The sequence below is a fragment of the Manacus candei genome, unplaced genomic scaffold (genome assembly GCF_025592945.1).
Source record: "Manacus candei isolate 608988 ecotype Guabito, Panama unplaced genomic scaffold, ASM2559294v1 h1tg000014l, whole genome shotgun sequence".
Lineage (NCBI taxonomy): Eukaryota > Metazoa > Chordata > Aves > Passeriformes > Pipridae > Manacus > Manacus candei.
This window is the reverse complement of record NW_026138062.1, coordinates 32,280,368-32,304,708: the sequence shown is the minus strand read 5'-3', so window position 1 is coordinate 32,304,708 and position 24,341 is coordinate 32,280,368. Positions and strand designations below refer to the sequence as shown.

The following is a 24,341-nucleotide window of genomic DNA, read 5'->3' as shown; positions in this document are numbered from 1 at the left end:
GCTTCCTTGACCTTATTAGCAAATCTGATTTGCTAATAAATCCTATGGCTGCAATCACCGGCAGTGGAAAAACTGTTCAATCTTCCTCCCCCCTGCTAAGCATTGGCACCAGCAGAAGTTAGACACTTTCCAATGCATTTAAATAAGATACTGTCTGTTCTGTAATTGTAATGGTGTACAGGGAAGTTAAAAGGGAACTATTCTCAAATCTGAAAAAGAGAGACCTGGAATACCTGCTACTACCTCTCCTGCAAGCACATCGGGGGAGGGTGATAGAGTATGCATCATTATTGGAATATGAATGGGCATTCTCTTCCCTCTGATGCACAATACCCTGAACAGTGACTTCAGACTCTAGTGTTACATATCTTGCTGGAGACAGCTTAATTTATCCTCTACATCCCTCTTTTGGAAACCCATAAAATCACGCACATTGTTTCTTTTTTGAAAAAGTAGAGGAGAAAGAATGCTGAGGAGAAGGAATAAACTGTGAACTGACCTGAACTGCCTAAACGCATCTAAAAGTCAGTAAATGTCATGCTCCACTTGTGTGGGTTTTTTTAACTAGGCATTCTCTGTTGTAGAATTAAATGTGTGTTTTGTGAAGCCAGAGTTAATATTTATACTGCTTATCAGACAGACTGAAAAGAAGGGTTTCTCATTCCTTCAGGAGTTCCTGGTTTCTCCCCAGCATTATTCCTTCAGCCCAAAATGCATTATTCTTTGGAATTTGAGAGGATGGTAGGTCTTTGATCAACAGGCATATTTCTTTTCTTCCCCTACTCATTAACATGTCAATTGAAGCAGCTTTTCCCAAAGGAATTATCTGTTTATTCAATGAAAGTGTAATGGGAGGAAGAGGCCAGAGAAACTGAGGAAATGTGATTAGGAAGGGACGAGGAAAAATTAATCATAGAGTGGCAAGTATTTGTTTTCTTATCTTTCCTCTCCACTTCTCCCTCAACATGAAAGGCTAAAGAATCAAATAATTGTAGGGGGGGGGGAAATCTGTCTTACAGTTGTAGACACAAGGGAACCTGCCTAAACTCTTAAACTCATTGAGGTTTAGTCTAGAGCCTGAAAGTCTTCCGAAAACTTCTGGCCTAAAAAAAAAATTGCATAGCTAAGCACACAACCAGGCCACTTCTGGAAAAGGTTCAGAAGTAATTGTAAGGAAGAAAAAGCAACACATTACTCTACAGAAGGTAGAAAGCTTGAGATGAAAATAGTCCCCTCTACAGATGAGACAGACATGAGACCAAATTCAGCATTATCACAAGTAGTTGCATCACAAATGCCTGCTGATGCTGGTAAGTGATTTGGCACCAGTTTCTCTAATCAGATCTTATTTCAAAATAATTGCATATGATTTCTTGACCGTTGTTACTGTTACTGAAAATGGGCAAAGGCAAAAATTGCTTATTCTGACATTAAAGAAGCTTGAAATAGAAGTTGTCTAGGTCAGCTGCTAGAGCTAGCAACTTGTATGAAATTTGGGTAAAAGTTTAATGTTCCAGAATGTCTTTCCCCTGCTTATTATTGCAAGAGATTAGATGATTTGGATGTGTGTGATTTTTAAGCTTTGATGCTACTTTGAAAAACAGAGTGTCAGTGACATAGGAATCAATTTATGGAGAAAGATAATTGCACCTGCTATTGTCCAATCTGTCCGGGTGTAACAGTCTTAGATAAGTACAATTATTCGTACGTACTTCAGCCTTATTAAGCAGGGATTTTTTTAATCTAGTCAAAAACTGGGTTTGTTTCTTTCTTTGTTTGCTTTTTTGGAAAAGAGATACTGGAAGATCTTTTTCTTGTCAATTAACACTGCTAATCAAATAAGTATTTATCTCCTAATGAGATGTTCTGTTTACTCTAGAAGTCCAAAGTCAGTATACACCTTTCTCAAACGTTCCTCATCCCAGAGTTCACCACAAACTAATGGATGTGAGCTTTGCAAACTCAAACTGTTAATGGATATTTAAAACATCCTGTAATCCATAAAAATTTGCTCCAAAAAGTCAGAATGTACCTGTTGTTATGAGTTTCCCTGGGGCTAAAGGTTCAATCACTCTAAGCCACCAATAATACTGGAGGTGTACCTCTTGGCACCACAGTCATCTGGAGTTGAGTTAGATACAGTACAGCTCGAGACACAGTGAGTCCATTGTTAAGCTATAAATTCTTAATAATCAATAATCAATTATTGATTACTGTTTGACAGTTCCATGCATTGACAATGAGGTGAAATGGGCCAAGGTTGCTTTTCCAAAGGAGGAACACAGCTGTTTATAGATTTCTCTAGATAGAATAGTTTCTATTATCCTTCAAGTCCAGTGGTATTTAAGAATGCACAGCATATGCTGTTCTATCTCTGATATATATACAAGTTTGTGTATATACTCAGTTTCCTAGATCATGGGAAAAGGTTCTGTCTGCTGACATGCCAAGTCAAATAGGATAACCTAAGAAAATGCACTTGCAGTTTGGACACTTGGACACAGTAGTTACTTTAATATGCTGGCACTCTCTTGTGCCCATAAATGACTGAAGACTGTGTTGCCATCAAAGTGTTAATGTCTTAAGGAATAATTATGTAACTGTCATTTCCTTTCAGTATCTAAAAATGATTCCTTGAAAAAGCAAGAAGATCTGTGATCTAAAAATGAGTGTTTTGCTCTATTCCTGGTCTGCTAACAGTACAAAACAGCAATTCTAGGAATAAAAAACTAAATCAAAGCATTGCTGCTAAGGAATGTGTCCTTCTTAGATGCTGCATTTACTAGCTGCATAAAGAACTGTGCAAATGATCCAAATACTCTAAACATTTGGTATTTTCAGCTACCAAAACCATTATTTCTGTAAAGTCTATCAACTAATCTACAACACTTCCCTTACTATAGGGATTAAACTGTAAAGACTGTGAGCATTCCTCCTGAGCCCATGCTGCTGGGTTTTTCCTTGCCCCTTTTTTGGCCTGCCTGGATTTGGAAGCAGTACAGAGGAGACATTTGAAAAACTCAAGCCAGCACACCTGTGAATTTACTGGAACACAGTGATCTGTCTGCTCTTGTCCTCTTCTTATCTTGAATTTAGCTTCATAAAGCTTCATTTACGTGAACTGCATGGAAGCCAAGATAGAAAGAGGTTTTTTTGAAGAGTACTAAGTAGGAATAAAAACTATTCAAGCAATGTTAAAGGCATAAAATTAAACATCATAAGACCTTAAAGCTTAGTTTGTCATGATTTTATAGAAAAGCATTTGGGACAATACTTTTCATATACCTTTTAATAATAAGGCCAATGGAAAGAAGACAGGCTGAAATACTTTGTTAGGCTCCTCAAAGTTAGCATTATTTCATATTTCTTGTTTTCTGCCTTTGTATGGATGGTAAGGTAAATAATTTTAATAAGAATTCCAGATGTTTATTAACATTCTGTGCATATGCATTGACATCAGACTGTAACTGGGCAGATGTGTTTGTTACTTACAGCATTTACGTGATGACTCTGTTCATGTAAAATATGAGATTGTAATATTTACAAAATAAGGAAAACTGCATAAGATGTACACAGAGTGGAAATGTTAGCTCTTGGCAAAGAAAAGAGGAACACTTTTTTTTGGAAGAGAGTACTTAGTCCCCTAATCTTTGAAATGTTAATGTAGGTCAATTAGAATTTTTATTACTATTGCGACAGGACTTACACTGACATTTTAGTAGCTCCAGAATTACAAACCAGTGAATCATTACTGATGAGAGGAAGGAACAAAAGCTGTCTCAACTTGTGGCATTGCCATGTAGTTAAACAAAACTGGCATTTTCCATAGATTTTTTTCCTTATGATAGTCATAATTTAAAAGTTATATGCAAAATGTTTCCCCTGTAAGGTGCCAAGTAATAGGCCCAGCAGTTACAAAGCTTACCCTGCAAATTTCCTTAGATCTATTAAGTCCAAAAAATAAAAGTATTTATAAATAAGAAATTTTTTACAAATAGCAAAGTTCAGTTTTATTCATGGCTTGAAAACCCTTCCTAATTTTTTTAGTACTTTGCAATATGAGCTCTTTTTAATAAAAAAGAAAGAAAAGTTAAATAAATAAAAGTATTATTTCAAGAGTTTTGTAGCACAATTTCACTGTAAGTTCCTGAGCTATTTAGTGGGATACATTCAAACTAATAAATCCGAAGATCTAACTGAGGATATTTGGACTGGAATTTACAATTAGAATTAAAACTCGATTTTATTAAGAATGCTGTGCATGTTGTATGTGATATTTCCAACCAATTATCAGGTTGAGGCAAGCATTGCTAATACTGCTGACAAGTTATGCTATTACAGATGGGCTGTGCTTCCTATTGCATGCATTACACTGACATTATACTTTCTTTCCTTTCCTTTTCTCCTGTGCCATGCTTGCTGTGTAGCAAATGGAATCTCTTGCAGTAAGTTGAAGTTCTTTCATATTTTTTGTCCATCTATAGATGGACTAATACACCCCAGTCTTACTGTTTTACTTCTAAGCATGCTTTCCTTTTTTGTTATAGTTTTCCTATAGAATACGTGGTTCTAAATGCAGTGACAAAAATAATTTACTAACATGTGTTTTGTGAAATATGAAAATATCGTGCTAAAATTCTGGCACCTTCATAATGCTGTTTCAAATGGTCATTTACATACATTTCTAAAAATCAAGCCTTTGAATGGATGTAATATGCCGGATTGGAAAACAACATTTTTTCTTACTTTAAATTAATAATTTTCATTTTTTCCTAATGGAAAAATACAATTTATAGTTGGCAGTTATGTTTCAAACGGGTTTTGTTTATATGTTGATGAACAGTTTCACCACTGTTTGTTTCTAATACTTGTTCAGGAAGAACAAAAATTGAGCTGCTTGATACGGTAACTAAATGTTGAGTGAGTCAAACTAGAATCATCAATTTGACCTTAGTTTGTCTTCATTCAGGTTAGCAGCCAGAAGGGTGAAACTGAATTATTGTTCTCCAAGGACTGAAAAAAACCAGGTGTTACATGCCAAGCTATCATGAGATTATTTTTTTTTAACGATGTGTCCTGGTTTTCAATTAATTTTTAACTCCCTGACAACTTCAAGTGTACGTGGATGTAACTGCTATGTAATGTTGCTGGGTCTCCAAAATTTGAATAGAATGAATTTGATCTCTGCTGGAGAACCTGAGGCTGTGTCCCTACCTGTAAACTAAACAGGATGAGGGAGGAAGTGTGTGTCCCTGGGCTGGCACTCAGGGTGAGCAGTTAGCACTTCCATAGCTGGGCCACCAGCCAGCCCCTGACATGCCAGAGCACATTTCAAGGAAAGACAGAAGCCAGGATGTTATATCTAAACAGTCAGTCTTTATTTTGGGAGGAGAATGGTTAGCCACACAAATGCAAACTTGGCAGCGATCTGTGCCCTCAGTTACAGAGAATGGCCTCTGGGCAGGTTTATTTCACTCACTGGCAGTGTCCCTCAGGCCCTATCTCTTTGTTCTCTTGGCCACTGATAGGTTTTGTCCCTGTCCACAAGCCAGTTCTGTCCTAGCACATCTGTTCCACTCCACTTTTTTTCTCACCATGGATCTGCTGGGCCCTCTTTCAGCTCCTGTGGGTCTTTGTTGTATCAGGTCTGGTGGGATCATAGAATGGTTTGAGTTGGAAGGCACTTAAAAGATCACATAGTTCCAATCCCTCTGCCATGGCCAGGGACATCTTCCACTAGACCAGGTAGCTCAAAGCTCCATTCAACCTGGCCTTGAACACTACCTGAGATGGGTACCTGGTGATCTCCTCACCCTGATGAACAAAGCTGCAATTTGCTTTTGACCTCAGCCTTTTCTGGCTGGTACAGAAAATTTGGGAACTGAAATGCAAAGGCTATGGTTCTAATTTGCCAAAGATTAAATGTTCCTCCCTTCTTCAGCATGATCCAGCTGTGGAACTATGAGATTCCCCTTCCTAATACACACAAGAATACTGGGACCACAACCATGTTAACTTGACTCTTCAATGTGTCTGACACCCTTTGTGTTGTGCTGCACATTACACTGGAAGAAACAAGTGAATATTCATAGAGCAGTATCTACATAATCTGGGATAATACATCATAGAAGCCAAATATCCTCTTACACATTAAATTCCATCCATCTGTTGTATAGTTTCTTTAAGATGGTGGAAAATCCATGAGCAGAGTTTTAAGTTCCAGAGCTGGCCTTTCCTCTTTCTTACTCCTAGCTGGATTTATTGCTACTCTTCCTCTCTCATCAGAGAAGCAGGCAGGAACTTTGACCCTCTTGGACAACTATTTTATGACTTCTCTCCTGGATTTGCATCCCTGAGAAGAGGTCTTCGTCCATATCTCAAGTTTTAGAGTTTCATGTTTTAAGCAGCAAAGTCACTTCCTCTGTATTCTGCCTCTGCTTTCCAGCTGCAAACTGGAGACAGTGAAGCTAACAAATATGTTTTAAGACTGATGCTGACATGTGCTACATGAGAGCTAGTCATCATAATTTTGATTTTCAATGTCATATTTGACTTACCTGCAGAAGAAAAATCATTACTTATTTTCTGAAATAGTATAGGATCATACTTCAGTGAAATAATGGTTTTTAAGAACAGAACTATATCCATGTGTTTTGTTAGTTATCGAAAATTACCTAAACTCACTAATATTTATTAATTATTTCTTCTCCTACAAATCTTTCCTTAGCAATTGGAACTCTGTCAGAGATTATATAAACTGCACTTCCAGCTGCTGTTGCTTTTTCAGTCCTACTGTAAACTTATTGGACAAGTGCACGAAGTGAGTTCCATGCCAGAGGTATGTAACAAATTACAAAATCTTATACTGAAAATTCCACTTTATTTTCATGTTCTTATTTTTCCTTCTATGAACTTAGCACCAAAGATTACACTATTTCACTATTATGTCTGCAGGCATACATAGTCAACTTAGTACATTAATGTCATGTCTTTCTAATTCTGTAATGTTTACAAGCTTTTTTCTTCAAGCTTTTTGACACAGCACACTCTCGCTTTTGACCCAAATAGCCTTTTGTTTTTAGATAAATCTATGTATCTTACTTTAAAAAAAATTTCACAGGAACAATACTGTTTGTCAGCTTTATTTTCAGCAATTGCTTAAAATACGAAATACTTTGAAATACCTTTGAGGTGATAACTTTAAGTTGAATGATCATAATTTAAGGAAAGATTTAACTTGCCATTCCGTATGTATTTTTCTCTTAGTAAGGTTTATGTATTTTAAATTATTGAGTAGAATAAGTTACTGTATTTTGCTTTGTGAAGTAAAATTTGAAGCTATGACGTATTTATGACAGATTCTAGTAGTTTAGAGATGGTCTATAAATGGAAATGGTTTGGTTTATGTGCTATAGTAGTACAAAGAATTTGAATACTTACTGTCTCTTAAGGAACTATTCTGAAGGCTGGCTCAGAATGTGACTGGGCTGTTCACTTTTAAGAGAAGACAGGACAGTAGGCATCTAGTCCACTACTACTAGAATAGTCTTAAGTTTTAGAATATTATGTGTTCCTTATAATTGATTTCTGTAACTGTATTACACAGTTATGACTTTGTTGGATTTTTATAAATAATGCAGCCTGTGGAACTGGGGAACAATTGTATGAGGAGCTGTTTCACCATGAAATTTGCATATTTTGCTGGAGCCATAGGCTATTATTTAAAGGAGGTTCCATTGTTAGTACACGTGACAGTGGTTATTTTTAGCATGTGTGAGCATGAAGAAGTAGATCCTTAGAAATTAATTAACTTATTAATTATTTATTAATGTTGTTGCATATTAACTTTTCAGCCTGACAAAGGGTTATACAATTCCTGTCCATCTGTTAATCATATTGGATCCTGCATATGTTTTGTAAATAGATAACATCTTCCAGGAGAAGTACAATTTCTTAAACTTTTCTGCTATGATATGAAAAAAATTGGAAGAGGTGAAGATTAAAAGCTTGTTTAGATGTGCTCTTGCATTTTAGCAAGCCAAAACTACAGCATAAGGTTAAAGGATGCACAAAGTTAAAAGATCTGTAGTTTGTGTTTTCCCCATAAAATGTACAGAGATCAAGAAATGTCCTTGTGTTAAAATGAGGTCTTTTCCATGTGTGCATTCAATGTAGTAGTAAGAACATACTTGAAATATCTACTCCTTTTGGGGCCTATGGAAAATGAAAATACCTATCTCTCATCTTTCTCCTTGGAACAGCTGTTAAATATGTCAAGAGAACTGAGTGAACTGAAGAAAAATCTGAAGGATGCTACTGCTGCAATCACAGCTGAGCCTCTGACAACAGAATCTGAGCCCTCATTCAATTCTACTGAAGCAGCTATTCAGTCCATGCTGGAGTGCTTGAAGAACAATGAACTTGTTAAAGCCATCCGACAAATAAGAGAATGCAGGCAAGTTTTGCTACATGGTTCACGTTAGATTTTCATGTTATTAGAAAATTATGCATTTATTATCATCCTAAATTTATACTAAATGTAATGCACTGATTCAGCATAGTTAATTAATATGTTTCAACAAGGTACATGGGGGCATTGATATTAACTTTTGCAGGGGTGTGTCACCAGTAGCTATCAAACATGTATGCTTGCAACTATTAAGATGTTTAATTACATTGTGTAGATCAAAAGTCCTGTGAGGCTTTTAAGAATCTTTTTATAGAGGTAATTCCTTACAGGTGCATGTCACTGAGATCAGCTAACGTTCAGTCCAGTTTCACTTCCACTTATTTGAATGAGTTCTCTTAAGCATTTTTTTACATGATAGGAATTGGGCTTTTATGTGATTTCAGTGCCTGATACCAGAGGCTGACTAACAGTAGTGTAAAACAGTGAGTTGCTTTTGTTTTATAAGTGTGTGCAAGTCCATTCTCCTTTTAGAGATCTCTATCACATAGCTTCTGTCTGTGTTGATAAACCCATAGTGATACACATGTTCTTTTCCTGTTTCTTTGCAGGATTTTGTGGCCCAATGATATCTTTGGAAGTAGCTCTGATGATGAAGTCCAGACACTGCTGAACATTTACTTCCGCCACCAAACCTTGGGCCAGACAGGCACCTATGCACTGGTGGGCTCCAACCAGAGCCTGACTGAAATCTGTACCAAATTAATGGAACTGAACATAGAGATCCGCGACATGATTCGCAGAGCTCAGAGTTACCGGGTCATCAATACTTTTCTTCCAGACTCCAGCGTTTCTGGCACAAGTCTCTGACAGGACCCTTGTGTCCTCTTTCAAGCTGGGAGTGCTGCCCTGTGGGAGTGAGGTGGCTCAATGTCTTCTCAGCCTTACAAAGGTTTGGTCAAACTGTACTCGCTCTTGTTACATTTAGGATTTCTTCTAAAAAGCGATGGGCTGAACTTCAAATGTGTAGCAATACTGTAAGGACAGAGGTAGCATAGAGCACCCAGGAAAACATCCTCTGTTCTGTGTTGCACAAAAATCAGTTAGCATTTCACTGAGCAACTGCAACTCACTACTGAAGAAGTGACTTCCATTGCATACCAAAGCCTATTACATGAACAATACTTCCTTTATAGCAAATTAATTTTAGGTTGGTAAAAGTGCAATGTTTCCTTCACAAAATAGTATTTTTTGTTAAAAAAAAAAACAAACAAAACAAACCCTTGTACATTTTTTCCTTTTTTCTCTTATTTAGTTGAGTGAAAGATGGGCAGAATGAAGCTGGCCACGGAATCTTGCAAACTTGTTGGTCAAAAGCTGAGAGCCTGTGTATATGAAACAAATTGTAAATGGACTACAGTTTAATGTACACTGTAATTTGAATATGATTACTGTATCTTAAAACAACAAGCTGCTATGAAGTACATTTCCTAATGTTACTAGGCTACTGTCTCTGAAGGTACTGGATCATATTGCAGAGGTCTGTTCTTAGGCCCCCCCAAGGATCATGAATGGTCTTGGTAGATTTTTTTTTTTTTTTTAAGGACCTTGGCTGCTTTTTACTAGAAGGTTGCTTTTATGAATATATTTATACTATTAAAGGATGGTTGATCTAATTTAACTTGCCATTTTATAGGAGAAAGTCCCATCACAGAGTCAAATCTTTTTGATTTGATTGTTAAGCATGCATATTTTTATTTAATATAAATTTTGAGTATAAAAAGTGAAAATATTAACGTGAAATGCAAGTTCTCATGTTAAGTTTCTTTAAAGAGATGTCTTATTTTATTTGTAATGTATATATAAAAGTCATAACTATATGGTTTTTTTCTTACATTTAACTGCTGTCCAGTGTTAAATGTATGCATGTAAATCTGTTGCACACCTGAGATACTTTTATTCTGACTGTGTAACTTATTCACACTGTAAATACACTTACCGTTTTTGTGAAGTAACTTTGAAATTTGGATTAGTACATCCATTTAACTAAAACATAAAAGTCATATATAATCACAACCTAGTATGTGCTTGTTGTGAAATTATGTTCTTGTCTAAATCCATACTGTTGCAGAGGGTATCCATGATCAGCAGCCCCCAAGACACCTTTCTCACCGTTTATGCCAAAACCATTCACTGTACTGACAGAAAACAGCCAGAAATATAGGGATTTTTTTGTCAGGCTGTAGTTACAACTCAACTTTGAAAAGCACAGTGACAAAAGCAGTTTCATTAATCTTCCACTGACAGTGAAGACCTTCAGAAGTTCCTTCCTCCCTGAAGTATCCTGATTCTTCACAGATTCATACAAAATAACCCATGATGTAACCATCTAGCTTTTTAGCATCATTTCTAAACTTTAGGTAGAGGAGAAATCAGACTATTCCCAACAAAGCCTCACTAATATCCTAAGACAGCATGAACTGCAACAATACTCCACTGTGCTTCTACCACACCAGTACTTTAAATAGGATTCCTCTGGTTCACTGCATTTTGTCTCCCTGAAAGCACATTCAGGTACTTTCTTCAGTTTTATTTAAGCCATCTACCCTGGAGACACCTTACATGACTGGCAAGCTTCTGAGGCATGAGCCTGTGTTTAAACCAGGAACACTGGGACTTGTTCTACCACTCTGGAGGACTCATCAAGTCTAGACAATTTGTTACACTCCCTCACAGATGCTCCCACTCAAGAGATTTTTCCCTTGTTATCTTACAGACATAGTCTTCCAGCAGATAGTCTTTGATTATCAAACAGCTGTGATTTTTTTGAATATACATTTGACAGAGGCAATGGGAAGACACACCAGACTTTACACTCCAGAACATTTGCATGTTCCATCCTAGTTCAGTTTGAATGACTGAAGGAAAAACTTGCTCTTGCAGCTTTAATCTTAACACTCCTTCAAGGCAGACTAAAAACAAAGTCTACTTTTTTCAGGAAATCAAATAGGTTTTTTCCTTCCAGATATATTTTCCTCTTTCATCTAAGCAAGATGAAACTAAGGGGTATCAAACTAGTGCAAACTTTTCTTCAACTTTATTTACAGCATATATACAGTGAAGTTACATACTTTATAAATAATACAAATGTCTTTGTCCATTATCCAATGCCAGGTCAAAAGCCTTAAGTCAAAACACTGCAAAAGACTGACAAAGTGCAAAGCACAAAACAGAAGAGGGTACACAGATCAGACAATGTATTTGAAGCTGTAAGTGTTATCACAGGATAGCCTCTTCCCTTTGCAGCGGCCACAAAGTTCTTGGCGATGTGGTCTCTTGAGATCAATGTGTCTTTTCTTCTGAGGGCAGGAGCAACGAGTCCTTGAACAGATCTTAAGAAACAAGACATGTTATTGGAAGTGGATTAAAGGTGCTTACCTCATGCCTGTGCTAACAGACTGACATTTAGTTTTCCTTAATCATAGTAACACATTTGGACTGATAGACTTAAGAGCTCTTGTGGTAAAAACCCTGCGGAATTAAGCTGTAAGAACCTTCTCACCTAGAAGAACAAAACCCTACCCTATCTGTCGGTAGCCATAATGCTGTATGAACAGAAAATTGTTCATGTAAGCCATCCACAGGAGGAGAGAGGTGTACCCATCACACTTTTTCCAAATAACATTTCCTAGTATTTTGATGAAATCAAGTTTTTCTTCCAGATAAAGTCAATATCAAGTTCAACAACTGTTAACTATTAGAGCATATAACAACTGTATCCTGCCATATGTTAACTTACCTGGCACTGGATTGCTTCCACTCGATAGGGATTGAAACCCTTTTGGCATTTTCGACACAGCTGCTTGAAGTACACCTGAAAAGAAGGCAAGTTTTCAGTTACTGTAGCAACTTATTCAAGGTGTTAAGTACAGGTACCTAAATCTGCACCAAAACACCAGATTTGGTGCCATTCTTACAAGTTTCAGGAACAAAAGAAAATGACTTTGTTAACTACCTTGTTGCTTCCAGAAATGCACCACACATAAGCACTCTCCCATCTGGTCTTGCAGTCTTTGCAGTGGAAATAGCCATACTTCTGCTCCAAGAACTGCAGAGACAAGAGTATACTGAGCATCCTTCCAGCACCCTGAGAACATCCAGCTCAGCTACCTTGTTATACTCCCTGAGGGCGGGGAGACACTGAAACAGGCTGCCCATAAAAGTCATGGACGCCCCATTGCTGGAAGCGTTCAAAGCCATATTGGATGAGACTCTGAACAACATGATGTAGTGGGTGGCATCCCTGCCCACGGCAAGGGGGCTGGAACTGGGTAATGTTTAAGGCCCTTCCAACCCAAACCGTTTTGTGGTGCTATGATACACCCCTGTGGGTTTTCAGAGGCTGGAGGCTCTGCTGCTTCTGGGGAGACAAAGCCTGTCCGGGGACCACCGTGCTGCTCAAGAGAGGATTTCTGGCCCCCCTTCTTCAGGGTTGGCCCCCCGTGGGCAGCGCCAAGCCCTATCCCCGCGCACCTGGAAAGTCGCTTGCTGCCCGGGAGCCGCGTTCTCCTTCCGCCGCGTCCCCGTCGGCTCCCGGCGCGGCGGCAGCACAGCCCCCGCCGGGCCCTTCTCCTGCCTCTCTCTGCTGTCCGCCGCCGTGGGTGTCTCCTGGGCCGGCGCTGCCTTCTTCGGGGACGCCTTGGCCTCGGGCAGCGCGAAGGGGCGGCGGTCGGGCGCGGGCGAGTAGACGGCGAGGCGCCCCGGGGCGCGCAGGGCGGCGGAACCGAAGGCGCGGGCGGGCGGCAGCGTGCGTGGCCCCAGCGAGCACTGCACGGCCTTGTCGGCCCGCAGGCTCACCTGCACCGCAGCCTCCTTCGTGCTGGCCCGGCGCGGCAGCGGCGCCAGCCCGGGGCTCACCTGCGAGAGCAGCGCCTGCAGCTGCGCCCGCCGGTAGCTGTCCAGGTACTCGGAGGGCAGCGGCGTGAGGGGCCCCCCGAGGAACGGGCTGATGCCGCCGCTCTTGCTCTGCTTCCAGCTAGGCTGCTTAGCCGACGGGTCCTGGCCGCGGCCGGGCGCGGGGCTGCCCCTGAAGCCCTGGTACGTGCTGAAGGGGGAACAGACAAAGCCCTCCATAATCATAGCCCTAGAAAGGTTAGGCCTGCCCGTGGTCCTGTCCCGCCTTTATCTTATCTGGGGAGCTAATGGTTGCTAATTGATAGGGAAATTGGGATCAGCTGGGGGAGGGAGGGCTGATGGCAAGGCTTGCCATCTGTAATAATGAACCATAGCTGGGGCAACCATGGCCTTCATAGTGAGGGAAAGCCTGCTCGCTTTCAGCTCATTCTGATCATCGTCTTAAAAGAAGAAAAACAGGGTTTGGGAAACTGACAAAGCCCAGATTAACTGGGTGTCCCACGGAGAGCTGAGGAGAGGATGCAGGAAATTGCATCTCTGAGAAGTCTTTACCGGTATTAAAAGGTCTGAGTATCCCCATTGTTCCATTACTCGGGTATTAGCTACCTGGAGCTTTTCTATCAACTGAACTGCTTTAGGAAAAGATAAGACTGTACTTGTGTATAAAAACTGAAGTAAGGGGAAACAGTTATACTGGGAACAGTGGCTTAATACCTGTGTAAGTAAATAAGTGTTAGTAATACAAGCACTTACACATTAGACTTCCATAATTACATCAATTTAGTTCAATTCTAAGGTAGTATAGCTAAAATCATATAATTCAATCATCCAAACTCTGTATGGAGCCTTTAAGGACTGGAGAATCCTCAAATCCCTGGAACTGCTGTGATGTGAAATACTTTCTTTGTATGATTCCTCACCATCTTTATAAATGCATTGCTTTATAAACTCCAAGGGGCCAGCAAGTGAGGGGCTATAGAAGAGCTGGTAGGGATGATGTCTTTATATGTTCACAGTGCATTTGAGAAAGACCATTCGAGTGTCTGAAATAAATCAGTAAGTAACAGCATTTTTATAGGACAGAAACAGGTTAAGACTCAGGAAACACATTCATCATAATTAAAAGGAAAATGTCTCAAGGCTCCACATTGTGCTTGGGCTTTCAAAGCGCTGTAGGTATTAACTCAAAGCAAAAAGAGAGTATCAAGATGGCCAAGTTAAAACTTAATGACTGCACTGTGGCTGCAAAAAGAGTAAATTGTTAGGGTGCATTGGGAAGGGGAATGGAGATTAAATTGGAAACTACACTCTGTCATTCAAAGCAAAGGTTTGGCTTCCTCTAAAATGCTTTGGGAAGAACCAGTTACTGCAACTCCCCACAACACTGCAAGTTTACAAGTTAAAATTGTTGGAAGGAGAAGGGATATGGAAAATTATTGTATGATGAGAACCCGAAGCAAGTGACAGATGAGTAAGCAGATGATGTGATAAAACTGTGTAAAATAAGGACTGGTATAGAGAGGTAGGAAGAAACCCCTTTATGAGACCAGTGTAGATGAACATCCAGCTAAAATAAAGATGGCTAACTCAAAGTTGGTGACAAAAATGTTACAGCCAGCTTGAAGTTATTCCATGGATTCACTCATGAAGCTAAGAGACAAAATGGAAATGGACATGTATGTGGAGGATAACATTCTCTACTGTAACATCAACAACCATGACGATAATTTCACGTGTCAAGGCCTACAAAACCACCTGAAAAGCTAAGGTTTGCACAGGCCATGACACTCCGTGATGGCACTGCCACTTACGGTGAGCCCCCCGGAGCCTTTTCCTGGGAGGTCGGCGTTAGCTGCTGTTGCACAACAGCAGGATGGGTCCTGTCAGCCCTGGATGTGCTATTTCATTTCTCGCGTCTCTAGGACGCTGAGTGAAGCTGCTGGCTGCCACCCTAGCTCAGGACACGCTCCCTTTGTGTGCTGTGCGGAGCCAGCCCCTGAGGGACGTCGCTCACCGTGGGTCCCCTGAGGGACCACGCCTCCCCCGCGCCGCGTCCTGCCCGTGCCCCGCCGTGCGGGAGAGGCGGGGCCGGCTCGCCGCCTCCTTCCCGTGAGGTGGATGCGGAGGGGGGCGGGAGCGGCGGATGCTCCCGGTGCGCAGGCGCGGGGGGGGTGTTGGCGCCAAGCTTCGAACGGGGCGGCGGGGTGGGGGTTGTTCCCGTCCCCTCCTCTCCCCCCCGTCCCTGCGTGAGGCGATGCTGCGGCCACCGCCCCGCCCGAGGGGCCGCCGGCAGGTAACGGCCCCGCGTGTGGCTCGGCCCTGCCCCGCGGTGTCCCCGCTGCTCCACCGGAGTCCCTCCCCTCTCCTCACAGCCCGCCGGGGGTTTGCGGTCACCGCGGGTGTGGAAGGGGGTGTCCGGTGACCGGGCTCATCCCCTGAGGCCCCACGGAGACCCGGGGGCGGCTGCACAGGCCGCGCTCCGTGCTTGGGTCATTGCCCGGGAGGAGCGTAGACAGGTCAAATCGCTTTTTTAAAATGTGCTTCTGAGACAGTGTTTAATTTCTTTGGTTTTCTGTCTCAGGGCAACCCTTACCCTGTTTTAAATGCCCTGCTTTCCCATGGTTTTGGTTAGGCAGCGCGTGTAACGCGATCATCGCCAGGGAAACTGATTTTACTGTCGAAGCAATAAACGTACTAAACGGTGAAGTCCTACGTCAGTCTTATTTATACCTGTTTTCTAACAAAATTGTGTAACTGGCAATGTCTGCTCCACTTGAAAACAACTTTGAATCAAATTCTTGACACATGTTATATAACGGTTGTAAGAGTATATATGTGATAGTATATATTCCACCCCAGCCTATAGTAGTGAGTGTGGAGTTTTGATTTGTTTTTAAAATGCCTCAAAAGTGTTCTGCCTTTTCCATCTTGGTTTTCTCCTGTGTTTGCTGAGTATTTTTATAATCTCCAGTATAATTCTCTCTGCTCCTCTTGTCTGCTTTTTTTGCACCATGTTAATCATTGTGGTGTTTGAACACTCACATCACAGTCTTAAAGCTAAGTAAGTTGGGTAATAACACACCAAGAAATGCAAGAAGGCAGGCTTAGGACTTGCAGTGCCACATTGGAACAGCAGTGTATGAAAGTGTTTTCTTATTTCTTCTCAGGCTTTTCAACAGCTGTTCCAGTAATGTTATGGATAAGAAAATGGCTTACAAACCTGTGGAAAGACCAACTTTTTTTGAAATATTTAAGGCCCATTGCAGTGAATCAGGTACAGCTTCTCCAAAGTAAATAATTTTTATTAGGATTGCTTTCTGTGCATCAATATATTATACACATTTGCTGTATGTTCAGTAGGAAAGCATCATGCAACTTGTTAGCTGCTGCTCTGGCCCCTAATCTGTATTTGCTCATATCTAGATTTTGTAGATTTCTTTAAATTTTTATTTGTAGTTTTTTTCATGACATGTGCTTAGCTAGGTTTTGTACTTGCTTTTTTAGCTGCTATGTCCATGTACATTCACATGCAGACCAGGTTTAGTTTTTTGCCAAATGCACCTGTTGTAATTATTAATGAGTTGCTAATGTTAAAAGGAACCTGTTTAACTTGCCAGTCTGAGCAAAATAAGAAAGACACTAAGAGTATACTTATAATTTAAAAAAAACCTGGATGTTTTTGTGCTCTTTGGTTAGTTTTGTTAATTGTCTGAGAAATTGGTTAGACATTCTTACATGTTTTGCGGGTATCAGAGTTCAAAGCCATGTAGAAACAAAATAAACAGAAGTATGGCAATGGAAGGAGCAATGTGTTTTTCTGTTAGCATTTAAATGCCTAATGTATTTTAAAATCCTGCACATAGAATTTTTTTTCATTTCATATGGTTTTCTGTATGTTTTTCTTCATAGATTTAGGGCCCATCAGCCTCAACTGGTTTGAAGAACTCAGCACAGAAGCACCACCATATGAGCCTAAAGTGTTTGGAGAGCTTGATGCTCCCTCTGGCTGGCTTGATCAAACATCTTTTAAAACTCCAAGGACAAAACCGTCTACATACACTCAGCTGGCATCAACTCCACTGATCTTTAAAGAACAAAATGCAATATTGCCACCTTGTTCTTCTCCTGAAAAAGAACTGGATCAGAAAAAAAACAGAACGAGTGAGTAATTTTTTTTTAAAGTGATACTTAAAGGCTGTTTGTGCCCTTCAGAAGCAAAATACTTTTTTTTACCTTTTGCTGTTGTAGCTGATGATGTTACAGTAACAGGTAATGCTATTGTAGGAATTGTGTGACTAAAAAGCTTATTTTAGTAGTCTTCTGAAGATCATCTAAAAAAATAGAGAATAAATCTTAATGAATTCAACCTTGCGATAAAGTGGTAATATATACACAAAATTCCCTGTATAAAAGACACTGTTGTGGTCCAAATACTCTAAATACTGTTAATATAAGGAGATATGAGCTTATTAGTGTAAACTTTTGACTGAGAATCAGAGTGAATTTTTTCAGCCATTTCATTTTTGTTTTATGCAAAATCTCTGAAAATCTTTTCAAGAGAGAGAACTTACCATGCTGAAATATGATGTGATCTTAGGGCACTCTGTAACCTTTCTTGGAAAAATTTGGAAGTACTAAGCTCTTTGAGTTATTAAAACTGTCATAGAAAGAAGTTATATTTTTCCATTTGGAAAAATAGGAATTTCATGAGGTACTTCTCACTGCATTATTTCCAAATCCCAAGTACATCATGAAAGTATGTCATGCTGCTCCTTTTTGATGTACTCATCCTCCTTGGACAGAGAGAATTTTTTCTAGGGAGAATGTGTGCAAGAATGTATATCTGTTCTATGGGAGAATGTCTAACCCCATTCCTGAAGCACCTGATTTGTGCATCTCCTGTGTCTGTGCCCTTCTGATAAGCTTTTCTAAACAGGTTACAGACAAACACAAGACTCCATTTATTACCAGAATTCTTCTTAGATCCTAAAGCAAACTCTCTAAAGGGGCAGAACTGTGCTGCTGTTCAGACATACTTTATAACAGTGCTTCCATGGAATACTTTATAACAGTGCTTCCATGGAATATCGTTACCATCTTTGTTTTTCTGAAGTTCACTGCTGAACTTTTGCTCAGTGTATTCTCAGCTGAGAACATGTTTCTTCTAAATGTAGCTGTTTGGATTTCACAGTGTTAAGTCCCTAGGGAATTCTTGGTAGCGTTTCATAAGTGGCAAACAAAGGAACCTTATGATTCTTCTGTTCCAAAATGGTTAATTTTGCTCTGTGTTTGTGCAGAGTTTACCTGTGACTGGCCTGAGGTCTTCCAGTTTTCTTAGTCAGATCCAAATGGCTCCTGTAATCTAGGTTTTCCCTCTTGTGAAAACAAGAGCATGGGTGGAAGCTGGTGGATTTCACCTTGGTGTGGTATTGGGATGCAGCTGTGCTGTGAATGTGGGCTCAGGAACTCAGAAGCAGAGAGAAATGCAGAAATTGAAGTGTAGTTTCTTATATTAAAGTAGTTTGGAAATTTCTGAGTAGTGATTCCTTTGAGTAGATGCTTGTTCATGTAAGGGGCTCACTGTTCAGGAGGATTCTGCTGCGTTGGTGGGCACACACTCTTTTGCCTGGAGCTGCTTCTTATAAAAATAGCTGTTGCAGCCAGTGGCAATGACTAGCAACAGTTCAAGAAATAATTTTTGCTTTATGTTGCTTAAGAATCAAGAAGTGTATGACTTAGTAAATTTGAGGGAAAGCTGGTACATGTGTATGTTTGCATGTATTGTGTTCCTTCTAAGAGTAACTTCTGCAATGATAAGAAAGGCACAATACTGAAAATTACTTTAATAATATCAAGTGAATAAAGTGATATAATGAGGGTTTTTTCAGCTGTGCAGTTGAAACACGTTTAGCATTGTTTGGATTTAAAATTTGAATATATTTAAAATACTAGAGGAGAAATTAGCATTGGGTTTTTGTTTCTGGAGATTTTCAGGTTGGCTTTTTTTTTTAACTAAAATTGATGTTGTGTAGTTTGTTTTTTTAAGTTTGTCTTGAAGCTTTAAAATTGAAATTATTACTTGTAGTTTTGCAAAGTTGTGTTGATTATTATATTGTGTGTTGTAGACGGAGAGAATTTGATAAGCCCAAGTAACAGAAGAAGGAAAGCAGACCAAGAAAATGAAATACTTGCTTCTCCTCCTGGTACCTGCCGCAACTGTCTTGCTGCTAGGTATGGTAAATATGTCAAGACAAATTAAAAATAAACTAGATTTTAAGCAAAAAGCAATATTAAACTCACCGTATTTGCCTGTTAACTTTTTCATAGCAGTGAATAATCTTGTATGTCTGGTAGGTTTTATGATACTTTTGGGTTGCTTAAGTGAGTTAAAATAAAGCACAAACTAATTTTGAAAATTTCCTTGATTTTAGGTGATCTTCCTTTCTATTTTTCTACTCTTTCACAGCTGGAATATGTCATTTGTTGACATTATTTCAGCTTTCCAAATCTTCAACATCCAGAGAAAGAGTGGTAGTGATGTATCATGTGCTTCTCAAGTAGTAAAGCTATTTATAGTATTTACTGAGGTTTTTTTAGTAATAGCCTTGATTTTGACATGTAAATGTCTGTATTTCAGATAAATTTGATTAAAGTACTCAAGTTTACTGATTATAAAACCAGTTAAAATAATCATTTAATTAAAATCAGTTAATCCAATTTGCCTGGTTTCATGCAGCACATTACAGAGTTCATGATTATATTTAAATTTATTACTTGTCAGAAAAATTATTACTGAAAATTAACATATTTCACGAAAGAAACTTTTTATGGTTTGTAATAGACTTACAGTAAGGTTTAAAATACTGACTGATGGTTAGGAGAAATCTGCATTTTATCTAGTCAGGGAAATAGCCATGGTTGCAAAGAAAGAAAATAATGGAGTTGTTAATATATGTAATATATTGAAGTATTTCATTATTTTCAGAAACTGAGAAGTGAAATTAATATTTTGATTTTTATTCTGTTTTGCAGTCCAGCTATTTTAAGGAATACTTATAGAACACCTCAGAGAAATACTATGCCTGGTTTGTATTTTCTCTTTTTGGTTCTACAAAGTATTTTATATCTCTAGATAAAAATCCTTATTTTTTAATTATTATTTAATGTCCTTTTTACATAATGTTTTTTAGGACCATATGGAAGCTTGTTTTGCACACCAAAACTTTTGGAGGTATGTATTTTATTTATGCATTTTGTTTCCTTTTCCTGAGGAATACATTTAGAATTCTGCATAGAAAATATATATATATAATTGTTAAATGTATTTCTAGGTCAGAACTCCAAAATGTATTTCTGAAAGTCTGGGAGCAGAAGTGGATCCAGATATGTCCTGGTCAAGTTCTTTAGCCACACCTCCTACACTTGGTGAAACAGTGATAAGAGGTATTTCTAAGAATGAACAATTGCTAAGGGTTAAAAACTTCTGGGTTTGACACTGGAAGTTCACTGAGTGGGAACTGTTTGGTTTTTTAATTAAAAAAGACAGAACTCTTACAGTGATGCATAGTGGGTGTCTTTAAATAATGCAGCCCTAAACAGAAACAGTTTTCTTCCTTTGTATGAGAGTTTAAGGAATATAAATTTAGAAATAACATAGCAAAGCACAGAAAGAGGATTAGATAATGTTTTCTTTGCACTATCACAAAACTAGATACTGTTGGACTAAGTATGAAGTCTAAGTAGGTAGCCTGTGGAGTAAACTTCCCAGCAGCAGTGTTGACTTCAGCATTTTAAACCATTCACACTGTGACTGCCATCCTGTCAATGCAGTGAGACAGACTGGGATACTGATCCAATTCAAGACCATATTTCCTGGATTGTTTGGACAGGGCAATTCCCAGAACTCATTTACTGCACAGCTGCACAAATGAATGGGTGATAACTTTTTCAGTGGTAACTAACAGTGGCTAAATATCAACCCTCAACCTAAGGTGTTGCTGAAAGGGGGCTTTCATTAGCATATGATAAGCAAAATGAAATTTGACTGTATGACTTGTTGATGCAAATGGGAAGACCTGGATGTCTGCTTATCTCCTGACATAGTTTAACAACATGAAAAAGAGCAATCACTGTATAAAGCGTTATAGACCATATGTGATAGTTTTCACCCTAGGCCTTCCTGGAGACCAGCTTGTAACCAGGAAGGAACTAGAAAAGTGACAAAGGAAGTATTCCATATCATTCCTTTCCGTAACACAGCACATAAAAAGGCGCTGATAAGAGAGCTCGTTCTCTCCTCTCTTGCTGTGGCTGAAGGTGACAGGTCTCTCTGTAGATGGGCTTTGCTTATATAGGCCAGGGCCTGCTGCTCAGACCTGCTGTTATCTCCGGTCTCTCTGGGAGCTGTGGGGGAGTTGGCTGCTGCCTTGCACAGCTCTGCTGTCCCGCTCAGGGAAGTATTTAATTCATTTTTATATTTATTCATTAGCTCTCTATTAGCAGGTATATTTAGGAGATATTTGGTTTTTAGGTTTCTTTTTATCCCTGTTTTCCCCCCTCCCTTTTCCCTTTTTCCCCCTCAGGAGTTCCCTGTTGTGTATAATATATTCCAATTGTAGATATAATTGTAAATATATGTAATATATATATAAATATTTGATATAATCCTGTTTCATTCGAACTTCTTTCAGTTTTTTTCCAGTGGTTCGTTTGTTGTTTTTTTTCCCTCGCTTGGGGAGAGCGGGAGGGGGTAGGAGACAGCTTGGACTTGGGGGGGAAAGCCAGGCCAAACTGATACACTATATAAAGCATATTAAGAATGAATGCTAGAATTGGGAATCTCTTTTGGGAGGGAAGAGCTGATACTATTCACAGGGCTATTGAATTGTGCCGGTTTTGGTGTTCATGGGTTGAGAAAGATGTGAGCTGTAAAGAAAGGCTGGGAAAAGTACCCATACATTAATAATGATGTTCTGGGAGGTGAGCTGTGGTTTGAGCTCTCATTCTCCCCCTTCTCGGATGATCCTAGGATTTTACAATAGTGATGGTCCCTCTCTCCCATCTGACACCTGCGAAAAGAAAGAGCAAACTATTTGGCTGCTACATAGAGCCTGTGAAACGTGTCATTGTAATACACTGCTCTGTAGGCATTTTAAAAATAGGGTTCAGTTTCTCCTTTTGTAATGTAGTAAAAAAATATTGCTGCTGTTTTGGGAGGTAATGGGAAAAAAACAAAAACAAATTCCTAACTCAAAGATCTGATCCAGATCCTCGGACAGAAAAAAATAATGAGTAGTGCCATGAATAACTACTTGAGTAGTGATGTTCTCGGGGTGGTAACTGATCTACCTACATAGCAGAAATCACAACCTATGATTTGGAGTGTGTATTGTGCTGTAGGACTCTTTAGTTAGGACTTTTAGTTAGTTTTTAGTAGTTTTTTTTGTTCACAGACTTGAGTGGCATTTAAAATAATCCAATGAAAACCCTCCAAAACACAACTGTGTTTGAACACACTCAGCAGATCACTTGGGAGAAGATTAATTGACTTGTCTGTCTTTCTCCTAAAGCTAGAGAGAATGATTCTGTTTCTGAAGCAAAGCAACAAGATGGAAGAGCAGATAGAGTAAGTAGTTTTAAGAGCTATGTTCTTCTTTCAGTTAAGCTATTTGGTTACATGCTAACATTCCTTGAGCCAAGAATGAAAAATTCTGTCATTTTCATTTTAAACTCTCCTCTTTGGATGGTTTTTAAAGTTACTGCTGACAAAACTAAATTTGCAAAACATGGCTGTACACTGTATTTTCACAAATAACCCTATTTGAGAAATGGTTTTTGCTGTGTTTATTAAAAAAACCCAACAACAAAAAAACCCACCGAAACCACTTGGATTCAGCAGCCGTGGGTGTTATTCAGAGGGAAATCAAACCTAGGAGTTGCAATGTGCTACTTATGTGAGGGTTGGTTGGTTTGTTTTTCTCCCACTTCTGTCAAACCTTTTGGAAGTTATTCATTGAGAATAACTTCTTGTGCTTAACCACTACACCTAGAGCTGGGTTTTAATTTCAGTCCTTTGATACTGTTAGGGAGAGTTCTTGCATAATTGTAATTTCACTCTGTGTATGTGAAAGCTGAATTATTATTCAGACTGAAAACTGAGGATGGCACTAAAAGGATTCAATTAGAAGGTTAAGTTTGATTCTTAACTACCTGAAACTTCACAGTTTAACAAACCGTTACAAATTAAAATAAGCAAAATGTCTTTGTCCTTCCTGTATCTCCTTTGTCCCTTTTTGAGAGGCTTATAGTAAGCTGCTGAACCCATTCACTGCCCTTAAGTTGACTGCAGAATGAAACCTGATTTGCATCGAAAATGGGGATTACCTGCTTATTTGTTTTTCAAGTGTACCTGTGAAAATGTTACCTTTCCTTTTAAGAGATGCAGCATTATTCAGGTACTGCAGTAAATGTCTAGAATTGCATGCTTTACTGTTAAAGTGACACTCACTGGTAGTACTGTAACAGCTTTTGTCTTTGGTTTACAGATTTTGCACAACTTTTTTTCCAACTGTGATAAATGTCTTGAGATGAGTGATACAAGTATGCCGTTGGTACCAGAGGCAGTCAAGCTAAATGCTGAAGATGATGGCAAAGATTTGGGTATGCATTGATGCTTTACCTACTAAGTATACTGTGAAGCAAGACAGGATAAATGTACATTGTAGGTCTTGGGCTGCTGTTATGGCTTATTTCTTCTGCCAGCTGTGTACCTACTCCCACTTCCTTAATTAATTTAACTTTGTCAAACTAATGTAGCCTTAAAAAAGGGAATGTCTGGTGAGTCAGTGAATTAGATCACTGTCCTGGTTAAGCTGGATGACAACCAGATTAGTACTGTGAAATGTGCTCGCTGTAGCTGAAGACATGAGACTGTGGAAGAGCAGAGAGAAGTGGTACAGGCTGAAGGGGGAGCAAGACTACTGCTTCTAGGTATTGAATAGGTTTAGCTTTGTCATGAAGT

General features: G+C 39.2%; 3 protein-coding genes across 11 annotated transcripts in view; 2 read left to right on the top strand and 1 right to left on the bottom strand.

The window, feature by feature from the left end:
- Positions 1 to 10,484, top strand: part of FRY (FRY microtubule binding protein) — a 234,108-nt gene extending 223,624 nt beyond the window's left edge. For 5 of the 6 annotated variants that reach the window (XM_051778816.1, XM_051778817.1, XM_051778812.1 and 2 more), the window contains 4 exons: positions 4,428 to 4,445; positions 6,728 to 6,838; positions 8,262 to 8,455; positions 9,019 to 10,484. In XM_051778816.1, coding sequence (XP_051634776.1) covers positions 4,428 to 4,445; positions 6,728 to 6,838; positions 8,262 to 8,455; positions 9,019 to 9,277 — 582 coding nt within the window. In that variant the 3' untranslated portion in view covers positions 9,278 to 10,484. The remainder of the gene's footprint in view (positions 1 to 4,427; positions 4,446 to 6,727; positions 6,839 to 8,261; positions 8,456 to 9,018) is intronic. The other variant, XM_051778815.1, reaches the window with a different exon arrangement.
- Positions 10,485 to 11,476: 992 nt separating this feature from the next.
- On the bottom strand, positions 11,477 to 13,993 carry ZAR1L (zygote arrest 1 like). Its single transcript, XM_051778902.1, has 4 exons — positions 12,941 to 13,993; positions 12,423 to 12,515; positions 12,207 to 12,281; positions 11,477 to 11,799 (listed from the first exon to the last, which is right to left on the bottom strand). The coding sequence occupies exons 1-4, from the start codon at positions 13,544 to 13,546 to the stop codon at positions 11,656 to 11,658; spliced, it is 918 nt and encodes a 305-aa protein (XP_051634862.1). The 5' UTR covers positions 13,547 to 13,993; the 3' UTR covers positions 11,477 to 11,655.
- Positions 13,994 to 15,218: 1,225 nt separating this feature from the next.
- Positions 15,219 to 24,341, top strand: part of BRCA2 (BRCA2 DNA repair associated) — a 37,895-nt gene continuing 28,772 nt past the window's right edge. The window contains exons 1-9 of one of the 4 annotated variants that reach the window (XM_051778810.1): positions 15,219 to 15,473; positions 16,489 to 16,595; positions 17,231 to 17,482; positions 19,447 to 19,552; positions 20,354 to 20,406; positions 20,512 to 20,552; positions 20,653 to 20,764; positions 22,891 to 22,946; positions 23,866 to 23,980. In XM_051778810.1, coding sequence (XP_051634770.1) covers positions 16,517 to 16,595; positions 17,231 to 17,482; positions 19,447 to 19,552; positions 20,354 to 20,406; positions 20,512 to 20,552; positions 20,653 to 20,764; positions 22,891 to 22,946; positions 23,866 to 23,980 — 814 coding nt within the window. In that variant the 5' untranslated portion in view covers positions 15,219 to 15,473; positions 16,489 to 16,516. Of the gene's footprint in view, positions 15,615 to 15,636; positions 16,023 to 16,488; positions 16,596 to 17,230; positions 17,483 to 19,446; positions 19,553 to 20,353; positions 20,407 to 20,511; positions 20,553 to 20,652; positions 20,765 to 22,890; positions 22,947 to 23,865; positions 23,981 to 24,341 lie in introns of those variants that run through there. The other 3 variants (XM_051778808.1, XR_007902990.1, XM_051778809.1) reach the window with 3 other exon arrangements.